The sequence below is a fragment of the Coturnix japonica genome, chromosome 4 (assembly GCF_001577835.2).
Source record: "Coturnix japonica isolate 7356 chromosome 4, Coturnix japonica 2.1, whole genome shotgun sequence".
NCBI lineage: Eukaryota > Metazoa > Chordata > Aves > Galliformes > Phasianidae > Coturnix > Coturnix japonica.
The window spans coordinates 22171440-22193668 of NC_029519.1; the positions used below are offsets into that span (position 1 = coordinate 22171440).

Genomic DNA, 22229 nt, shown 5'->3' on the forward strand with positions numbered 1-22229 from the left:
TGTACTACAAACATTTCTGGTACCACATCTTCTTTCAAAGAAATCAGATTCTTCTTTCAATACATTTTGGTTGAAACATTAAAAAAAAAAATCCCCCCCAAACTAACAGAACAACCTCTCCAAGAACCAGATCCATTCCACTACTGTCCTTAACTTAGGACAAGACCTTCATGAAATCTCTCCTAGTGTAGGTACCCAGAGTAATCCTCCTCCAGTGAAGCAGATTTTCAACAGTTTGTAAATGAGGCCTCATATAAGTCCTGTAACTGGACTCTCCACATCATTGTGTGCTTCTGAAGTTTCTGTTTGGAGTAACAAACTTCTACATGAACAGCAGCAAATATGCTTGAAGTGGCTGCAGATCATGTTACCTCCTTGTAGCAATTTCAACGCTTTCAACTCTATTTTATACATTTCAATGTATATGATACCTATAATATGTAATTACATCAACTGATGCCAAAAAAAAAGCAAACTCTTCTATTTAAGTTACCCTCTTTCCCATCATATAGTCAACTTCATTTATTCTTCAGATAAAGATCTCATGTTTTACATAAAGATATGTAAGTGCATTCATCTGAAGAAAGAGAAGTCCACATTACAGGTGTTCTAATACAGCACATTTGTACATATCCCCGCTTCTCACTGTAACTTTGGTAACATAAAATAAAAATCAGATATTTGCTTTGTTACGGCTTAGTTACCTAAGCATGCAGCAGCACCAACCATGGCATAAAGACCAGGAGTAATACAGTCAGCTCCAACTTCACACCACTCCTTGAAAATGAACCAGTCGTGATGATAGTAAGCCAGCTGCTCCACTGCAATTCCTACAATCCTTCCTGCTATTGCTCCAATTGCCATACTAGGTATGAACAACCCAGATGGAACCTAAAACAGAAATGGAACAACAGCTACCATCTGATGTGAACATATTTGCTGCGTATTTTAAAAAGAAATGCAAATACTCAAACTGTTGCATTAAAAACATTGCAAAATTAGTAAAACCTAATGCAAATTCCTATGCCAAAAAAAAAAAAAAAAAAAAAAAAAAGCAGAACACTTTACTGTTAAAAACGTCAAGCACATCTCTATTGTAATTTTATTTATTTGATCAGTTATTAACTTAAGCTGAATAGGCTACATAGCCTTGCAATAATATTTAACTAAACCATTCTGGTATGACAAGTCTTGTTTGTCCCCGTAGCTGCAACAGGAGTGAGGGTTCAACAGAGACATTGCTGTTGTGCCTCTTCTCCTACTTTCAAAAAAAAACAAAAAACAAACAAACAAACAAAAAAAAACAACCCAGAAATAAAATTTAAAAAACAGAAAAACACCAAAACTGTACTGCATCTACACTTCTCATTAAACTGAACATGCCTGTTCCTTCCCCTCAAAGCATAAATATATTCTGCCACGACCAAAATACAAATCTCATCCACAACTTTTACTTTTTGTCTTAGTCAAAATAATTTCCTTTTAAAAAAAATCATACCATTGGTATCACAATAAATGCCATTTGTTTTCCTTTTTTCAATTTGTTTTTCTTTTTTCAAGCGTGTAGCTGTGAAATGCATGCATTATGCAGCTTATAACTAGATTCTGCCATGGAACCCAGAAGCTGATGCAGAACTGTATTTCAGATTCTATTTACATTATTATTATATTGACAACATTCATGATTGCAAAGAATTTCTAACAGGTAAACCAAGAACAAATCAAAATTCCACAATTTATTTCAAAGCCATTTATATCAGTTGTATTGAAAAGGTTTAATAATCCTTCATTCCCATCCTGAATTACCAATATTTCAGTGCTGACATCAGTAAATGTTCAATGCCATATTCTGCTAAAAGTAAAATTGTACACTGACATCACTACTGCTATTTCCTACAATTAATTGTGTCTCTAAAACCCCTTTTAATTGTTAAGTACTCTTTTTTTTTTTTTTTTTTTGCTGAGTGAAAACTCACTCTTGGGGAACACTACAGAGTAACACCCTGAAAAATTTATATTATAGATGTAAAAGCAGTAGACTATATCTTTGAAACTGCTGAGTTTCTAGTCTGCTACACTGAGTAGGCCACAGTAATTCAGTGTCCAAAAGGAGACTACATTCAAATTGTTTCTGGTCCTTGGTTAACACAAATTGTTCATGCATCTAGCTTCTTCTCTTCCGCACATGTGGATAACAGTTAGAGGTCTAACTCTGACTACAATTTTATAGGTGATTTTTTTAGCATAATCCTCTGACTCACATGCTACAAAGCAGAGAAGAACGTCAGCACAGAAAGTGCAATGAAGAAAATCAGGTTTACCTTGGCTCAACTTTCTTTTCCACTGCATAAAAATCTAACTCAAGTTACACTTTAGAGAAAGTAATTTCTACTGTTGCATCTTTAAGACAAACAAGGAATCAGGATATACACACAAACTTCTCTAGCAATACAGTTGCATACCAGTCAGGTTTGAGGCAAAGCTGTAATCTCATCCCAAAATGTTCATCCTTGGCATTTATGAACAGTAAGAAGTAACAAAATAAAATCCTGCATACATACAACCTATTTACTTTTGCAGCATAGATGTGTTAGGGCCTGAAAAGAAAAAACGCCTTATCAGCCTCCTGGCAATTTCTCTTTATGGCAATAAAAGCTGTTGGAATCACCGTATCCTACGGGCAGATGAGTTGCTTTGCCAGTGTTTCCAACAAATTGCAAATGCTGAAGTTATGAGAGAAGGAACCAAAAACAGATGAAGAAGTTCTTCCTTTGTGTAACTTTGTGAATTCTAATACACTGTGTGTGCCCCTGGGCTGACAACTTCATGAGAAAGCCAGATGCACACAAACAGATGAATGCTAAGACATAGTATAGGTGTTACAATGCTTGAATGGTTAAGAGGCATTCTAATGCTTAGAAGGGCAGAGTCCTAGATTTAAGTGAAATACTATACAACAGAATTTGAGAGTGATAATTGAAATTCTGTCTTATGAGAGGCTAACATTTCAAATATACCTAACATCTTACCCATCAACAAGTAATCAACAGTAAACGTTTATCTTAAGAGATCTAAAACCATATATGGAGAAAGAAATCCATAAACGAGCTGCTAGCTTCGAGAGATGGAAAAATGAAAAGGCCGCAACACAGAAAAATAATCACAGCAGATGATGTATCCACTGCATTCACACTTACCTTAATACCAAAGGTGAAGACTGTCATGATTATTTTAAATACGAGTGCTAAACACAATTGCCATATAGCTGAATAGACTCCAGTGCCCGCTGGACGGTCAGGAATATCATCTACTATTTTGCTTGCATTCATATCATTTCTGTAGTCACAGAGCGAGGAGGACTCTAACGGCCCACAGTCTGTGAAGAGCTCTTTAATAAGCTCACTAGTGTTTAGCCTCGTATATGGATTAGGAAATGCAATGACTGCTGTTATTGCTGCAACAATGATGACCTCCAGGACAGGGTACTTCCCAAATTTTGTAGATTTGCGTCGACGACACCATGCAATGTTTGCTCGGATGAAAAATGCTCCCCAGAGCCCACCAAATACTCCCAAAAGAATAAAAGGTAGCAGTTCAAATAGGTACCAGGGGGTATGGTACTCCACGTAAAAAAGGACCAGTCGGCTATTTCCAAAAGGATTGATGGACCTCAGTGTAAAGGCAGCTACCAGAGCAGCAAAAAATGATCTCCATAAAGTTTTCAGTGGGAAATAGTAACTGACCTGCAAAAAGTAGTACATGAGATTTATTAGTAAGTCAATGAAAACAAAATAAAACTGGAAAGACTTAAAAGATAAAAACTACTAAGAAACATCTCTTGGTGAAAAGAATTCGATGTCCCTTGTGGTCAGTTGTAATTATACTTAACTCACTAATAACTAATATGTACAATTGTGTTTAGTATCTGAAGCATTAAAGGAAATAATGTTTAAAAACTTCATTCAGAGAACTGCCATATCGGTTTTTAATGTGTCCTACGAAATGAGAAAAGCAGCCCAACAATTTTTCTTTTTAGACTGCATTTCTAGAGTGAAAAACTGGTGCATCTCTCTACGTGAACTGCAGTTATTAACTGACTCAGCTGAACGCCAGCAACGTCAACACTCATCTAAAGTAAATAGATAAATAAATAAATAAAATCTTTTAACATTTGCCAGTAACTGAACTCAATTTCAAAATGCAAAATTAAATTCACTTTCAGGTTTGAGCCCACAGCTTAAAGGAGTCTGACATTTTTGATACTATAAGAGATTTCTAAGTATCCTTCCTTTAGTGCCGCCTCTTCACATACCTCCTCCAGACTGAAAAGGACTCCACCAATTGGGGCACCAAAGGCTACAGACACTCCCGCTGCTGAGGCAGCTGACAATACCTGGAAAAGAACCATGGTGAAAGTTTTTTTGCACTCTGTGGTGCATTTTAAAATGAAGAACAGAATTCAGTAGAGTTATTAACTCTTTCCCAGGAGAACTTTGTTCAACAGGTCAGAGACACTCCACTGTCCTCACAATTTGAGATTATTGTCAAAATACAGAGTCAGGAAGAGAGAATGTAAGGAAAAATCAAATGGTTTTGTATGAGGTCAGAGAAAGGCAGAAACACCTTTCCAATGTGGAAATTATTTGCCTTGGAGAACATCAGGGATAATACATTGTTTTTAAGACAACAAAGAACTATAAATAATCCAAGTCTAAACACAAGAACAAATATAATCTTTTAACAAACCAGTATTGTGGCATCTTTTACTAAACACAAGAATAATAAGTACCTTCTAAAAACAATTTCACAAGAACTTACCTCTCGTTTTTTAGCTTCATTTGTGCTGTACTTTGGAAAGAGGTAGGAAAAAATATTCCCACAGCAGCAGGCAACATGTACCAAGGGACCTTCTTTTCCTAAACTCAAACCTGATGCTACAGCCAAGACTAAAGTGATGGTTTTTATCATCAAAGTCCACTTCCCCAGGTAACCTCTGATGATGAAGCCACTCAAAATAGTTTTTATCTGAAAGAAAACAGAATTGGTACTATATTCTACTTTCTTTGGTAAATAATTACTTAGTAGTAATTTTAGACAAGTAACTGTCACATCTTACAATATGTACTGTCAGATAGCCACAATGGTTGCTAGAGGATTTCCATTCATGAATAACTGCAAAACATAAGTGATAGCATACCTATGATCAACATAGCCCCTCTACTCTGCTCTCGTGAGACTCCACCTGGAGTATTCTGTCCAGTTGTGGAGCCCCCAACACAAGAAGGACATGGAGCTGTTGAAATGGGCCCAGGGGAGCCATGAAGATGATCAGAGGGCTGGAACACCTCTGCTTTTATAAAGGCATGTAGCGACTAGTCAAGAGGAAATGGCTTTAAACTGAAAGAGGGCAGATTTAGACTAGATGTTAGTAAGAAATTCTTTACTGTGAGGGTAGTGGGACACTGGAACAGGTTGCCCTGGAAGCATTCAAGGCCAGGCTGGATGGGGCAGTGAGCAACCTGGTCTAGTGGGAGGTGTCCCTGCCTATAGCAGGTGGGATGGAACTAGATAATCTTAAATGTCGCTTCCAACCCAAACCATCCTATGATTCTATACAGAAAATAACATCTACTAAAACAAAGCACAGTACATGTATAAACAGGATCTACACAAAACAATGGTCATCTGTTTCTTGAAACTGAAGGTTAGCTAAATTTGGAGACCGATTTTGGATGAAATCTTATGTAGAATAATAGAACAGAATTACTCCAGGTTTACATAAAGGCAAGAATTGTCCCTCATTTTTCCACAGTACAAATACATGAAGAAATATTTACAGACTGATGGGAAGAGTGAGATAGTACAAAATTTTCTTCTGTCCCCCCAACTCTCACCACATTCTGAGCATAACTGCAGAGAGCAAATGTAGAAAGAATGAGTTTCCAGGGTTATTAAACGAGTTTCCTTGTTAGCTGATGGTCTCACTGTGCGTGCTATTTTAGAAGGCTAGAGTGCAGTAAAATATCAGTTGCTGTCTCTTAGGATCCGTATTCTATTAATGAACCACCATTCTCTTATACTGCAAGGCATGGATTAGAGAGGTGGAGGAAAGCCTATCAACTCAATACCTGAATTTTCAGAGCTCCTTTTTCAGCATCAGTTAGCAAAATCACTTTGTTTAAATTTTAATACTGGGTGAATTTCACAGGGGCAACCCTCTTGACTCCTCTTCTGGTCCTGTAGTGCAGCAGGAATTTCCACATTTATATGAAACATCTATAGTGTAATTATTAATTAAAACTCACCTCAGGTATCCCCGAGCCACAGGCATATGGAGCAAACACCTTCACCAGACAAACCGCTAAGAAGGCAAAGCTCAAAGCCCAGAAAATGTACATTATGTAGTTCATTATGTATGAACCTGGACCCTAAAGGCAAAAAGAAAAACCCAAATATGTAAGAATACAACTCTGGCATAGGAAAAACATCACCACTTAAAACAACAGAAAAGTACTCTTCTTGTAAGCACACTTGTATGTACACATTTCAAACAATAGTAATTATTACCAAGCCACCAGAATGTTAGTTTTGTCTGAACAGCACAGCACAGACTCGATTATGTGAGTTACAAAGTGTCATAACACTTCATATTATAAACAGAATTAAACATTTTAATAGCTATTAGATGTTAAGATTTACTGAATACCAAGAAAGTCTTCTATATTAAGAAATGGTTTAGAAAGAAATATAAAAGCAATACTCATTGTTATCTAAAGAAGCTGAATTTCTTTTAGTTTTTTGCTTTGTATGATTGTTCCCATGTTATTAACAGCTCTATACTCTCCTTATAACTTCCTTATATCTGCAACAGTCAGTCCTCTTGCAGTGTATAAAACACACATTTATAAGAGTACAACTAATTAATCAATTAAAATGCTGAAAACTGAACCCAATCCCCAATTTATTACCCTAGCTATTCTTTTCTGTATTCAGTAGAGCTGCTGAGCAACAATTCCACAGAACAAATATATACTTACTTCTGCTTGCCCAATTATTAGTTCTGCCCAAGTCTTCCACTGTGGACACTTATCTCTCTCTTCAAATGTGGTCTCATTTGAACCCCAGCAACACTGTTCATGGTTAAACCACAAAGCACTAAGGCAAATGCCTTCCTTTAAGTCAGTCATCCAGTCAGCAGCAATGTCAATTAATCCTGCCAGCGCCCCTGTTGCAGAAACAGTTGACATTAATTTACATAAACAAATTAGACAAAAAAAATGAAGAAAGAAATGTTTAAAAAGTCAGTTTAAAAAGAGCAGACTGGCCAGGCCCACACTCAGGCAACTTCTAGAGATCTCCAAGGAGATCATTCCATAGCCTCTACAGGGTGACCTATTAGCACTGCTCCATGACCTGCACAGTAAAAAAGTACTTTCCCTTGATCCGGTAGGTTCTCTTCTGTTCCACTTTGTACCTATCACCACTCATCCAGTCATCGAGCACAACTGAAAAGGGTCAGGATCCACCTTTTTTGAACTCTCCCTTTAAGTATTTACAGACATTGATGAACCTCTTCTCCAGGCTGAACAGGCCAGCTCTCTCAGTCCCTCTTCACAGGAAGAGTGCTCGAGTTCCTTCCCCATCTCTATTGCCTTCTGCTGGACTCCTTCCAGCATGCCTAAGCATCATACTTGGGGCGTCCAGAAAAGAACAAAAGTATTTTCCTCTCCCTTCTCCTTTTTTCTCTTCTTTTACCCAAGCTTCTCCAACAGTCCACTACAACAAATGAGTCAGAATAGGACTCTCATAGTTTTTTGACAAAAGCCATATTGCACCTTCTGACAAACAACCTGATCAGGCTCCAAAGAACTCCTTAGCTCATAGAGCATAGTTTGTACAGAACAAGATATTTTGAACAAATAATTCTTACCATGCCAACAACAGCTTTAGAACATCATAAGTAAATACCATATAAATATCTCAGGGTGAACATGTAAAATCCCTACTGCAGGTAACAAGCAGTATAGAAGAGTAGTTCTCCAGCTTAAAGTTTAAGAGGGATTCTGTGCAGCAACTGCACCCTGAAAACCTGCTGAAGAGCCCTCAAAAGGGTATTGGGTAGGAAATTACTTCTAAGGGTTCATTAAGAAGTATTTAAATAACCTTATTTAAAGGAAAAAACAAAAAACAAAAGGTATTAATCACTACCAGAAATAGCTGTATCTGTCAGCCCCTGAGCTTACTTGTGTAAAATCACAGAATGGCTTGGGTTGGAAGGGATTTCAAGGATCATCAAGATCCAACCTCCCTGCTGCAAACAGGGCTAACAACCGCCATATCTAGTACTAGACCAGGCTGCCCCCCATCCAACCTGGCCTTGAACACCTCCCAGGACAGGGCATCCACAACCTCTCTGGGCAGCCTGTGTCAGCACCAGTCCAAGTTCCAGAAACATTTTTCCCTGATTTACTAATCTATATTTACTAGTTTCCAGAGACTCCCAGTTTGAGATCCTGGGCCAAACACATTCTAAGACAGTGTTTCAGTACAGTAGAATTTAAATAAAATAATCTGAAATACATAAACGTAAGACTTCTCCATGACTGAAATCAAGGCTGTACTACTTAAGACTCACTGGATACATAGAAAACAACTGAGACTGAAAAAAAATCAGGAATGTTCATGGACAGAATTTGATAGCTTTGGCGTGCGGAAGACCAGTAAAGCTATTTTGATATGCACTGCGGCTTTGGAGCGGGAGGAAGAGAAAAAATGACAAGGCCTAAGCCACACAAAACCACAGCACTTTCTCACCCAAATTAACATACGCAATTTCCAATAGTTATATACCCTCAGTTTGTATATTCAGAGGTATATAAACATGCTACACACTTTGCATATACATTAATCTATATATGATTGTGAAAGTGATTATGTATATATGTTAAGAAGTAATTATACAATTACCATGCCTTCTTAATAGACGTATCCATGTTCTGCAATTATGATCAAATCTTCCTAGAATTTAATCTAATAATTCTGTTTGAAAAACTGGACAGAAAGTTTGCAGCCTCTTACTCCTGCACAGTTTGGTCACTCCAAACCACAAGGATGGAAAGCGGCACAGCAACACAGTGAGGCCACAAACTATCAAACAATATTAGCTGTAGAACTCATCCCTAAAATCAATTCAGTGGAAAAAAGGTTTTGTTTCCTATTTGATTAGCAAATCCTCCCTGTAAAATGCTTATACCTGTAATCAAGATAGCCACTGTTTTCCTTCCCTCATGAAATTACAGTACTAGCCTCAACCAGCTTTTGACAAGGTTGACAGATAACACACAGAGTAAAATAAAGGAGTACTTTTTTTTTTAATTACCTGATGCCAAGCCAGTTAGCGTGACTACCAGCCATCCTGACCATGCATCATACAAACTTTTTGTCATCTCCCATGCTGATTCTTTCTTCTTACTGTTAATCTGCAGAGAGAAACCATTATGCATAGTTGTGCTTTTTCCCAATAATGTGAGAAAACAAAAACTATAAATATGTTTTTATGATTATCCAGCAGCTTTAGGGTTTTTCATACTGTTAAGGAAGAGAGAAACTATGCACAACAAATGGAGTGAAAAGGAAATAATAATAATAATAATAATAATAATAATAATAATAATAATAATAATAAAGCAGAATACTAGGCAAAGAAACCCAGACAAGAATTACCACCCCTAAAAGAAATGCATTTATTTTCAGCATCTACTCCCCCCCTCAAATCAGCTTTCTGCAGTAGCATGTCTTTCAAAATACATCTTTCCCTCCCTAACATCTCTGATTACATGGCTAGACATTCTCCTGTAATTCAGGGCGTACTTATAGATTTCATAGTAGTTCTCTAACTGTAAATCCTGAACTGTCTTGTCCAACTTCTCTGGTCTCAGATGTTAAAATAAGTAACACCTGTGAGACTTTACTTCACATAACCTATTCGCAGATGTGATTTGTCTCACCATGATTTATGAGTCCTATCATTCTGTTCACTTGCACAGATACTAACATACACATCTGTGACATAAACACATTTAGAAATCAAATTATGAAATGGAGAACTCTTTTTACTTTTCAAAAAAACATTCTATCACAGTACATATGTCCACAGATCCATTGCCCAAGGATCTTCCATCCCACCCCAAAAAACTATAGACAGTGGAACTGCGGGTGCTTTGCTTTTTGGACTGGTGTAAGATTTCTTTTTAAATCATGTCAGACTAAAAACACCACATTCATCCTACATTTGCTTCCAGAAAGCTAAAAATTGACATCCTCAAACAAAGCAGAATAACTACTGAATGTTGAATGTGAAGAAGTCTCTTTCCTGATTCCTCCCTACAATTATGACTCATTTTTAACTATTCATTTTGATCAGCTAAAAATATTTCAGGAGAGATTTCATCTCCAAATTTATTTTGTTTTTCAGGCAATTTAATGTAGCATTCCAAAAGTTTTGCAGTCAGGCTCCAAACAGTACATTTCCTCCCAAAAGATTATTAAACAAGTCTGTTAAATGACGGATGCTATCTTTTCCAACAGTAATACAGCCAGAGCCCAGATCATAAAAGAACCTGTAGCAGAGAACACTGATGTAGGTGAATGGCCTCAACTTAGAAGTCCTGATAAAGAAATCAAGTTTTGGAATGGGAGAGTGGGAAGGATATTCCCTATACATATCGGGTCTGCCTTCTTTTGTTAAACATATACATGCTAATAAGTGTTTTAGATATGAGAATTTTCACTTTTCTCAGTCAAAACAACCACAGCACTACACAGCAGTAGCACAGATGCACTTGTCCAGCACAGCTATCACCACAAGCACTATCAGACTACTACAAATTCATCTATGGTGGAAAACAGCCTTAAGTATACAGCAAATGTAAGCAAAAGAATACTGTAATACTGTAGTGGAGGAGGGGACATGGTGAGAAGGGAGGCAGAACATGACTAATCCAACTCAGTTAAATTACTGCCTCCTTTTCAAGTCATAATGCTGTTATCAGTGAATCAGTACTTTATTTATAGTATAGTATGAGGGTCGTTCTATTTGATATCAGTACTTACAATCTGAAGTCTGCATATATTTATAGCCATTACTAACCCAGACCTCAACTCCATCGCCCAAATAAACATGCCTTCCCAGTATTGTTATTGATCTCATGTACCCGTCTATGCCTTTCTCTGTCTTTGCACTTCTCTCGAACCCAGTCAATGGTATGGAAGTCATCGTACGTTCCTACTCCAGGAATTGGTTCATCCAGAAGATCCAGTAAATGTGTTGAACTGTTGATGCTTCCTCCATTTGTCATTGTATAATGAGTTCCTGTGGCAGAGGAAAGACAAAAATTCTGTAATAAACTGGAGTACTCCAATGTTCATGACACGACATATAAAACTACTGTGTAAGTAATTAAGACACATCCTGTAATACATGTATGTTATTTCATTTAGCTGTGTTGTTCTGGGGGGTTATTTTTGTCATTCAACTGTAGGTTAAATTTTCACATTAGCAACTTCATCTTTCATGTTGTTTAAATAGAAATTAATGTATCACAGTCAAATTATTGTTCCACTTTCTGTGCAGACTCCTGAGAAATTTCAGTACAACCAGGTGAAAAAACTGAGTGGCTCTGACACGTTTACCTTGAAATTTATTTCTGGTTATCAACTACTGGAGGAAAAATTGACTAAGAAAACAAAATCAGATAGTAGATGAAGTTCATAGCACCTCAAGTTGCTAGTTATTTCTCAATATTCATACTGTTGTTCACCACTCTCCTGCATGTCTGAATTAAACAAAGTATTATCAACATATCATAAGAATGCTGCTAGAAAGTAAGAGAAAGTCAAGCAAGTACGTTTGTGCTTTTTTTCCTTATTTCAGGTAACTCACAGAACAGACCTCAGTCATAAAAAGTTGGACGTTCTGCAAATAGAAAATGACTTCTACCAATTTATCATCCTAATTCCTCTGCAGCCAGCTTACACAGCAAAACCCCCCAGTAGTTATTTCTTACAGTGATCAGACTAAAGAGAGCATGAGGACTGTAAAGAATTTTTCGTTCCTCCAAAAAGGAGCAAAAAGTTGTTGCTTTTTTAAGCTTACATATGTCAGCAATTGTGCAATATTTTCATATATTTTGAGTTCCTGTAGTATGTTTACAGTCTCCAAGCATAATTTTCTTCTGTATACCTGTCTGATCATAGCATAGCCATCATTCCCCCACTCTGAGATCAAAGATCGAACCTGGAAACTGTTTCTAAAGGCTACCAATGCCAACTTCACCAGCCCCAGCCCTAACCAACAACTGCCAATGAAGATTTATTAAGAGATAAAGTACACTTTTTTTCCCTTTAAACTTGTGATGTCTGAGCTTTAGCAACAACCATGCTATAGCAACACTGTATTGTAGTCAGGCCTAAACGTATGCCTCCATCATCTATTGCTCAAGAGCTCTTGCTTAGGCCTCCTATATAACACAGTGTTTATCTGGATGATTCCTTAGTGGTAAAAGACAAGAAAATTCTAATAAAAAGTCCTTCTAAGATCAAATGCAATCTCTAAAATTTTTAAGATACAAAAAACTGTTTTGTTTTGCACTGACAACCCTACTACATTGCTTCTATACAAACAAGCTTAACGTTCTATAAAAATGTGAGTTTACTTAATTTATATTTAATGTTAATGAGTGCAAATGCAGGACTCCTCAACAGAGCCAACATCTCTCATGCTAGCCTAGCTGACATTTCCCTCACATTGTTTTTCCCTCCATTCTAAGCCATGTTAAATTCTTTGTCATCTCTCCACCATAACCTTAAAGTCTCTTCCCAAAGCTGCAGCTGGTATCTCTTACAGCAGATATGAAGAAGCATTACCTGTGCTTCAGTTAAAAGCTTAACAACAAGAAAAAGATCAGATTTACAAATGGAGGTAAATGTGATAAATGTGCTCTAGGATAAGGAATTCTATTCTCTTGCTATTTCCAATTTTGGTAACTAGGAAAGAAGTCTTATATCCACACCAGACTCCTCAAAAGGGTAGGAGGATCTACTGGATGAGACAGTAGCAAAGTCATACTGCAATGATTAGTTTAGCCCTCAAATTTTGAGAAATTAAACAACAACAACTAGGAGGCATATTAAAAGTATTATTTTTACATGAAATTAACCTTTCACAAAGCAAGCGGACATACATTACAATTCAGCCTCAGCTTAATTATTAATCTGTAACATTTCACTGAAATCAAGCAGTTTCCAGAACCTCGGTGAGCACAGTAGAACAAAAGACTGCCTTTGCCCCACAGCATTGTTTTATGTCCTGCTATATATGAAACAGTATCAGGCTATAGAGAGCACAGCCTTGTGTCATGTAAGGCAAAGGGCAGCTGAGGGCTGGAAAAACTCAAACAGCAAAGGCTGACTTGACATTGCCACGGTTTTATAATTTTTGGTCCCTGATGTTCCACATCATAACATCATGTAGTGCACTGGGAGTTAAAGTGTTAATGCTCCAGTTCCAGGTACCTGTCCAGAAGAGAAGAAGAACTACATTCCCCAGGGGCTTTGCGGTCAGAGAGGAGATAGAGCTCCTGGCAAGGTCACCTGATCGGGCTTTTCTCTTCATCACTCTTCTCCATCACCTCTCCTCGCTGCTGCCCATCCTGACTGCGCACATCACTTCAGTATTACTGTAAGGCCTACAGCTTTCAGATACTCTCTCATTATATTTGATTTATTATCTTAAGTTCAAATTATACTACAGTGTGTTATCTTGCATTCTGATACCATATTCAGTAAATTAGTTTGTTTCTCCTCAGATCATTGCTGCTGTTTTAAATTATTTTGGGGTCCCCTGTTTCCCTTTCCTGGAGGTGCGGATTGTGTGAAATCCCTCCACCCCACTAGTCACAGAACCAGGATGAACCAGCCCATAAACCATTGACAGACATGTATCACAAGGTGCAGAACCAGATTCCTTTCCAGGGAAACAATCAGGGATAGCACCAGATATTGCACAGACAGTTCTTGAGCAGGATAACAATTAATGGCTGTTGCCTGGACAAAATAAAAATGCCACTGAAACTGTGCCCATTTCACACTTTGCCCAGCATTTGCTAAGTCACAAGATGGGATGTGTGGCACACCAAACACTGGAATACAAATGATTACTGAATAATGGTGAGGAGATGCAGAACTAGGTGTGAAGCTGAAGAGGTGATTTCCCTGAATACAGCACATGAATGAAGCCCATTAGCTATTCTATTGTACCAAATGAGAAACAGACTGCAGTGACACTCTGCACTAGAGTGGGTAGAAAGGCCACTCTGTAGAAGAGCATCAAGAGGAAAACCGAGTAAGAGCTGACAACCAGTATAGAAGGCACAGTCTGACAGTGGTAGGAGTCCAGGTAATATAATGATATATTGCCTAGAAGTATTCCAAAGCAGAAATTAGGGAAATACATCTTCACAAGATTCAACACCTTTCAAATGTCTGCATCCCTTTCTTTCCTTCCTTCTCTAGCACTCCATTCTGTAAGTACAGTTCCTTCCAGCTACGACTATAACAATTTTCATAAGCATAAACACATGCAAAATTTTACCACATCATGCCACCTTCATTATTTTATATTCAATTTAAAGACTGTGCTTAAATCCTTGTCATTCATATGTATTTTTCAACACAACAGTCTGGCCTCCAAGCAGGAAATTATTAATTACCACAGAAGGTAATTAATACCTTGCACAGCCTCAAGCTATAACAACTCCATTTTCCAGTTGCACACACCTAAGCAGCAATTTGGCTATAAAGAAAGTGAAGCCTTTTTTTCACCCCCCTTCTTATGCATGAGTCTGTTTAAGCTTTTAACTTGCGTGGATGCTTGATGTAGAAAGCACTCCTTGCAGGAACTGATATACATCATACTGTTATCATAATTTCCCTCCAAACATGAACATATATAAAACAGCTGCTGGCTCCAAACACTAATCCAGCCTAGATTTGTTTGGCTATTCTCTCCTCACATGCGGCAGGAATAGAAATTACAACATGAATATATTGCTATACTCACACAAGTTGTTTTAGAAGTTACAGCTTTCTCCTGGCCTTTTGTCCCCTTGAAGCAAGGGATCTCCCCTTCCCTACACTCTATACACGTGCCTCACACAAGCTGTTCACAACCTTGACTGACATTCAAACTATGACAAAGCACATGACTAAAAGCTGATTTCTGTACATTAGAAAGCATTTGTTGTGTGCTATGTAAAGCACTTTTACCTCCTATAGTAGTGATCCCTCATACTCTGGCAACTTTGCAGATTTTCTTCCAGAGATTTGAAAGCAACACTTGGCAGCATGCAGCTGATGGAAAAATCCTGGATTTTGTTTATTTTTAAAGGAAGATACCTATAAGTTTTGAGCTAATTCATTTAAAAATAAAAAGGCAAGGGCAAATTCCTTTAGAACAGGAGCAAATCATAACTGACTCATTCACTATGACACAGTTCAGAAGTTTACCAGATGTAGCATTTCAGAACACTAATAAATCAAAATGTTAGTGGCTGACAGTCATGCGAGGTGGCATTTCTCATTTCACAGATCTCTCAAAACAAGTGCTCAGTGAAGGAATTCATTAGATCATAAACATCTTCAGGGTGCTACTATCCTTGTCCCTGATATAAAGAACTGAAAAGTCAACAGATCTAGGTTCTTACTTCCTGGGGTTCTCTCCTCTGGGAATGCACCTGGTTCCAGTTTCCACATTACGATTCCCATCAAAAAGTACACACAAAAAATGAGGGATCACATGCTTCAGTTATATAAGTATATTGTTTGGCACAAGAAAGGGGTTTTATGACATGTTTGATGTTCCCAATTCCTGCACAGCTGTTCAAGAATCTTTCCTGACTGTTTTCTTGTGTGCATACATCTTGTATCATAAAAAAAAAAGAGAAGCGGAACATCAATATTTAATACAAATACTGTTTCCTGGGTAATCAAACAGAGCATAATAGATTTTTCTGAGGTTCTGAGCCATGTGCTTATCTGAACAATTACCCAGTATTGTCTATAAAAGAAATCTATACAGATACAGCTTCTACAGAGATCGGAAACTGGACATGAACAGACTCAAGAGAGTGGCTGGTAAGCAAGAGACCAAAACTTTATCATAAATTCTAAGATCCCTTACATATGCCACACAGCATATGATCTACATCTTCTGAGTGCATACCACAAAATACTCAGCTTGGCGCAGTGGTAGAAGTGCCGCTCGCAACACCAGAGGCCCAGGTTTGAATCCCCCCTGTGGCACAAGTGGTAGAAGTGCCGCTCTGCTACACAGAGGCTCGAATCCTGGGGGTTGGACTCGATGATCTCTAAGGTCCCTTCCAACCCGCACGAGACTATTATTTATTATCTACTATTATTTATTAAAGCATTTTCTGAAATGAAACATCTCTCAGGACATAGCAATAAAGCAAGGCTGAGCTAATCTTGTTCACCCCATTTCTACCTCCCACTCTTGGGCATACACTTCCACTCTCACCCCTGGATCAGCTGTCACATCATGAGTCTGCACAGTAAACCAATCTAACACGCTAATGCAACTAAGCAGGCAAAAGCACAATTCTGCCATTAAACGGACCTAGAGTCAAGATACTGTGCTTTCAGCCAAGAACAGAGAGGGAGAGAGAAGAGATGGGGAATGGTAAACAGGCTCACTCTTTTCCACAGCAACAAACTATCAGACCAGTTACACTGAAATACATGAACAGATACTTGGGGTCTTGTTAAATTTTAATTATGTCTTTCTGCTGGAAACAATTCAGAACTCCGATATCAATATTAATTACCCAGCCAGCATACATCAATATCTGTTTCACAGAGATTAAAATCCCCTAAGATGACTGTTTAAAAAGGCTTCAGAACAGTGAAAGCAATAGATAAACACTGTCAACAGATTCAGGTTAGATACAAGGATTTTTATCTTTTACAGTGAGGGTGTTGGGGCACTGGAACAGGCTGCCGAGTGATGTGGTTGATGCCCTGTCCTTGGAGACTTTCAAGGCGAGGCTGGATAAGGTCCTGTGCAGCCTGATGTAGCTGTGCTGTCCCTGTGCATTGCAAGGGAGTTGGACTAGATGGCCTTCAGAGGTCCCTTTCAACACTAGGAGTTCTGTGATTATGAGACCAGTGTCAGAGCAAGTACAGGACCCAATTCCTCCAAGGTGTTTCTCTATAATCTACTTAATGCTAGCACCTACAATAAGAATTCACTAGTTTGCTGCAGCTCACACATCCCTTTCTCCAGAAGATGCACAACTACACAGTACTCTGCTCAGCTGCAGTCCTTCTGGCTGACATCCATGCACCACGTTCCATTTGTGTTACTTTAAGCAGTGTGAAGGGAGGAAAAAATGCACTGCTGTGAGTGAAAATGAAGCTAATCAGTTTACACCAGAGGCTGGAATAAGCCCTCCCTGACATGCCCATACAAACCTGCTGAGTGCTAAAATCAGCAGGTGCTGTATCTTTCCAGAATCCAGATACTAATCCAAGGCTTCGCTTCACCCGTGTGTCCTTGGGCATAAAGTAGCAAGGGGAATGGAGGCAGGGAAGAGTCCTGAGTGCAGTGCTCACCATAAGGATCATTTACACTTATAACAAAGAAGATCTGTATGCACAAGGTACATCTGACTGCCTGAGCTGCTTTCTCTATCCATATTCAGACTTCAAAATAGAAGGCTTTCAGTGAAAGGAGAAAAAAAAAGCAAACAAATGGCAATTTATTTAAATTTGTCAGTAATCACTCAAGAAAAGGCATTAAGCATTTTCCAGGTTAGAAAGTAACTTCAGAATTTCAGAATGAGAAGCACAGTATGCCATGCTGTCAATGTGTTTTGCCCAGACTTCAGTAAGGCCTCTGACACTGTCCCCCACAACATCCTTGTGGAGAAGCCAGCTGGCCATGGTTTGGATGGGCACACACTTCGCTGGGTGAAATACTGGCTGGATGGCCAGGCCCAAAGAGTTGCGGTCAGTGGAGTTAAATCCAGTTGGCTGCCAGTCACAAGCAGTGTCCCCCAGGGCTTGGTACTGGGCCCACTCTTATTTAACATCTTTATTCGTGGTCTTAACGAGGGGATCGAGCACACCCTCAGAAAGTTTGCAGACAACATCAAGTTGGAAAGGAGTGTTGATCTGCCCTTGGGAAAGAAAGGGGAGAAAGGCATTACAGAGGGACCTGGATAGACCAGATCGATAGGCCAAGGTAAGCTATAGGAGTTTCAATAGGTACAAGTGTCAGGTGCTGCATTTTGTTCACAGCAACCCCAGGCAACCCTCCAGGATTGGGGAGGAGTGTCTGGAAAGCTGCCTGATTGAAAGGGACCTTGATGTACTTACTGATGGACGGTCAGCTGAATATGAGCCAGCAGTGAGCCCAGGTGGCCAAGAAGGCCAATGGCATCCTGCCTTGTATCAGGAATGTTGTGGTGAGCAGGACTAGGGAAGTCATCCTGCCCCTGTACTCAGCATCAGTGAGGCTTCACCTCAAGTACTGTGTTCAGTTTTGGGCACCTCAGTACAGAAAGGACATGGAGGTGCTGGAGCAGGTCCAGAGAAGGGCAGCAAAGCCTGTGAAGGGCTGGGAGAATATGCCCTGTGAGGAGAGACTGAAGGAACTGGGGCTGTTTCACCTGGGAAAAGGAGGCTGAGGGGAGATTTATTGCTCTCTTCAATATCTGAAAGGTGCTTACAGCGAGAGCGGGGTTGGTCTCTTCTTACCGGTGACAGGTCAAGGAGAAATGGCTTCAAGCTGCAAAGGGTAAGTTTAGGCTGGGTATCAGGAGAACTTCTTAACAGAAAGGGTTGTTAAGCACTGGAATAGGCTCCCCAGGGAGGTGGTTGAGTCACCATCCCTGATTGTGTTTAAAAACTGTTTGGATGTGGTGCTCAGGGACATGATTTAGCTGAGGGTTGTTAGAGTTAGGGTAGTATAGTTAGGTTGTGGTTGGACTCAATCATCTTGAAGGTCTTTTCTAACCTGAGCAATTCTATGATTCTGTGCCAGAGTGTATCATTCACTACCACTGATAATCACTGACCATTAAGTCTTCATAATCAAGTAATACTTTATCCTTTGCATAGTTATAAATTTTTAGCCTCTTTAGACTGATTTCCTAAACTGCATCAAATCACGTGTTTCACCATCTACAAACTGCACTCTGCTTTACAAATGAAATTCATACAAAATGACTATAATATAGCAGCTGAAGGAAAAAAAAAAAATCAGCCAGCAAATCTAATTACGAGGAAAATAGAAAAACTTTGAACAAGACTTAAAGGACAGGGAAAGAAGGGGAAAACAATCCAAATGCTTTATGAAGTGGTGAGTGATAATCCTCTCCTCACATTCCTTCTGCGAGAAAAGAAAATCTAGTTTAAAAATAGGTCTTTATAAAGTAGGAGCTAAGAAAGTTGTATGGGGGCACCTCAGAGTGAAGCAAAGACTTCTGTAGACCTGGATACACTGCAAGCACACAGGAATCTGAGAAACAGGCAAAAGTGGTAAAATGCTGCTCAATATGTATCACATGATTTAAAAAAATACAAATAACTTCGGCTTTAACTTACGTAGAAGAATCAGTTCTCATTTCTTAGATGCAGGAAAAATAAAAAGGCTTTATTATTACAGATTGCTTTTGCCTTGAATTATACAGAGTGTAGAGCCCATGTTGTAACAGTGACTTCAGGTGTGCAAGTGAAGCATTACAGGGAGCCTCATGCTATTAACTTTACTGATTAAAAATGAGATGGGCAGTGCAGGAAAAAGAAAAAAAAGCATAAAGATATGTAAATTTATTTACAGCAAACATTACAAAAAGAAAATTACCCAGCATCTAAGTTAACAGAATTAAGACAACCAAAATTTAGATAATCAGATTTCTAAATGCTGCTCCATGTATGTAAGAGCTACTTAGATTTTCCTTTGGAAGGCAAGGACAGGATGCAACAAAACCAAGAATCCCACTAATACGATTATTCCAAGTCAGGGCATGCTGAGGCCCAAGTAGAGCATAATATTGATTTCCTCGTTAGCTTTCTAGACACTGATACATGGCAAAGGTCTCCCCCACTGCTAATAGCAAACTTTGAGCAGTGGGATATTGTGACCCCCACTTTCACGTAGAGATGATTGGATCTTTAGTGTACAACAAATGAAGTACATTGTGAGTCATTTTGTCTGACACAAAAATTACTAAAACTATGTAACTTGGTATGCTGCTCTTCACATGCATATTTTTAATATCTCCTGGCTAGCGGCTCAATTGCAATTTATTAACAGCATAGCATTCCATTTGTTTGGATTAAGGACTTCCATAATCAAAAATGTGCTTAGGTACACATAACAAATTCAAGCAGGTTAACAACCCTCAAGCTTGCTGGAGTTCCAAGTTTTACTATTGACAGCCTGGCTGCTAGGAATGTACTGCTACTGCTCATGTTTCAAACTCTTAAAGGATGGTAAAGCGAACGTCTATTTAGGAAGGGGGAAAAGGGGAAAAATAAAAGGAGATGGAAATATAACGCATCCACGAATGGCTGGAATATAAGCAAGATGTTGATTACTGGGCACTATTAAATGGGAAGAATAACACAAATACACCCAAGGGGAAACAGCTGAGTAACATGATGAAAAAACATATTTATGTAATATATATTACAGTAAGTGGGTTATATTATAAATTCTTCTGCAAATGTGCACATCAGCTAATTCTCATCTATGCAAACCCAAACCAGGTCTGCAAAATGCTTTCTAAGGAGAGAAATAGCACTTTTAACTACCAAAGACGAAACTAGAATGATGTTCCTGCAGTCACATTTCAGTACACAATGGAGGGTAATAAGGTCTAGACTGAGGTGCTCAGTGCTACATGAAGTATCAAGACAGAACAAGTGAATGGGAGTCCAGATACAAAGTATCCAGTAATATACATTGTTGTGTCAGTGTTTTTGCTGTTGTTGTTTTACCCTCTCCCATTTACTACTTGCTCCTTTAGGAAAAGATAAACAACTAATAAACACATATTCTAAGAATCCTCATATTTTATATTTATGGCATATTTTCGCTAAGAAAACAAACAAAAAATTATCTTCCTAATGCAAATCAATGGGTCAGCCATAATAATATGTTGCATTTTACTTCATCAAATGTTAGCAAAGTCTGTTAATTAAATCTTTCAGTCCCTTAGTGAGTTAAACAGTCATTTCATCATGGTTGAGGTGCAGCATTGTGAGTGAGCCACTGCAGTCAATTAGTGCAACAAATGCTTTGCTGTTACAAAGCAGTTCTGCAAGACATGAACGTTACGCTGCAGGACTCAAGTATTCACATCCTGACAATATAGGAAAAAATCCCACATGCTTGAACAACTAGGCTTGTTCTCTCTACGTATCTGTCCATTTTCTCCCAGCTTCTTACTCAATGCTCAGAGAACTACACAAGGAAAAACACTTTGGTAGTGGCCCATTCCAGATTCACAGATTTTATAATATAAAGAGACGTTAAGAACACTTTATGTCTCTGGTTTTACCTGTTGGCATTTTAAGCCTTGCTTAGGCAGCTAAAAGACAGTAACAAGAATTACTGTGGTATTATAGAACAGCAGGAAGTACAAGCAAGTTTTAATGAAGTCTGTTGCACAAACTGTAAGAAAATTGATTCTCCAGATCTTATGAGTCACATGCACCTGACAAATTAAGATTTGCAAGAAATTATGGCAACAATGACAATTATGGAGTTCTGTTTGCTATAACAAACAGAAGAGCACCAGTAAGGCTAGTTTTGCAATACTGTATTAGAATATTAGAAGTATAAGCCTTAAGAGAATTCAATGAAACTGCAGAAAGTGACACATCACAACGGGCAGTTCTCCTGCTGGCACCTAACAACGTCACCAAGACATGAACGCTCAGTCCGGTCCCCAGCTGTTTTCATTACAGAACTTGTTGACTACTTAGAAGCCAGGCACTATTTAGATGCCAGATTACATTTCAACCTTAAACTATAATCTGCAGAGCTTCCAAGTGTAATAATGTGTTTTGCAGTTACCTACATTCATTCATCTTGAGTACTCTCAACATGTACAGCCAACTCCTTTTCCTGTCCACCAATCAAA

General features: G+C 38.6%; 1 protein-coding gene across 9 annotated transcripts in view; it reads right to left on the minus strand.

The window, feature by feature from the left end:
• The window catches only part of CLCN3 (chloride voltage-gated channel 3), a 56337-nt gene that overhangs the window by 9853 nt on the left and 24255 nt on the right, over positions 1 to 22229 (minus strand). For 8 of the 9 annotated variants that reach the window (XM_015860862.1, XM_015860855.1, XM_015860860.2 and 5 more), the window contains 8 exons: positions 11214 to 11371; positions 9380 to 9479; positions 7038 to 7225; positions 6306 to 6428; positions 4819 to 5025; positions 4313 to 4393; positions 3198 to 3743; positions 705 to 891 (listed from right to left, as the gene is read on the minus strand). In XM_015860862.1, coding sequence (XP_015716348.1) covers positions 705 to 891; positions 3198 to 3743; positions 4313 to 4393; positions 4819 to 5025; positions 6306 to 6428; positions 7038 to 7225; positions 9380 to 9479; positions 11214 to 11371 — 1590 coding nt within the window. Of the gene's footprint in view, positions 1 to 704; positions 892 to 3197; positions 3744 to 4312; positions 4394 to 4818; positions 5026 to 6305; positions 6429 to 7037; positions 7226 to 9379; positions 9480 to 11213; positions 11372 to 22229 lie in introns of those variants that run through there. The other variant, XM_015860865.1, reaches the window with a different exon arrangement.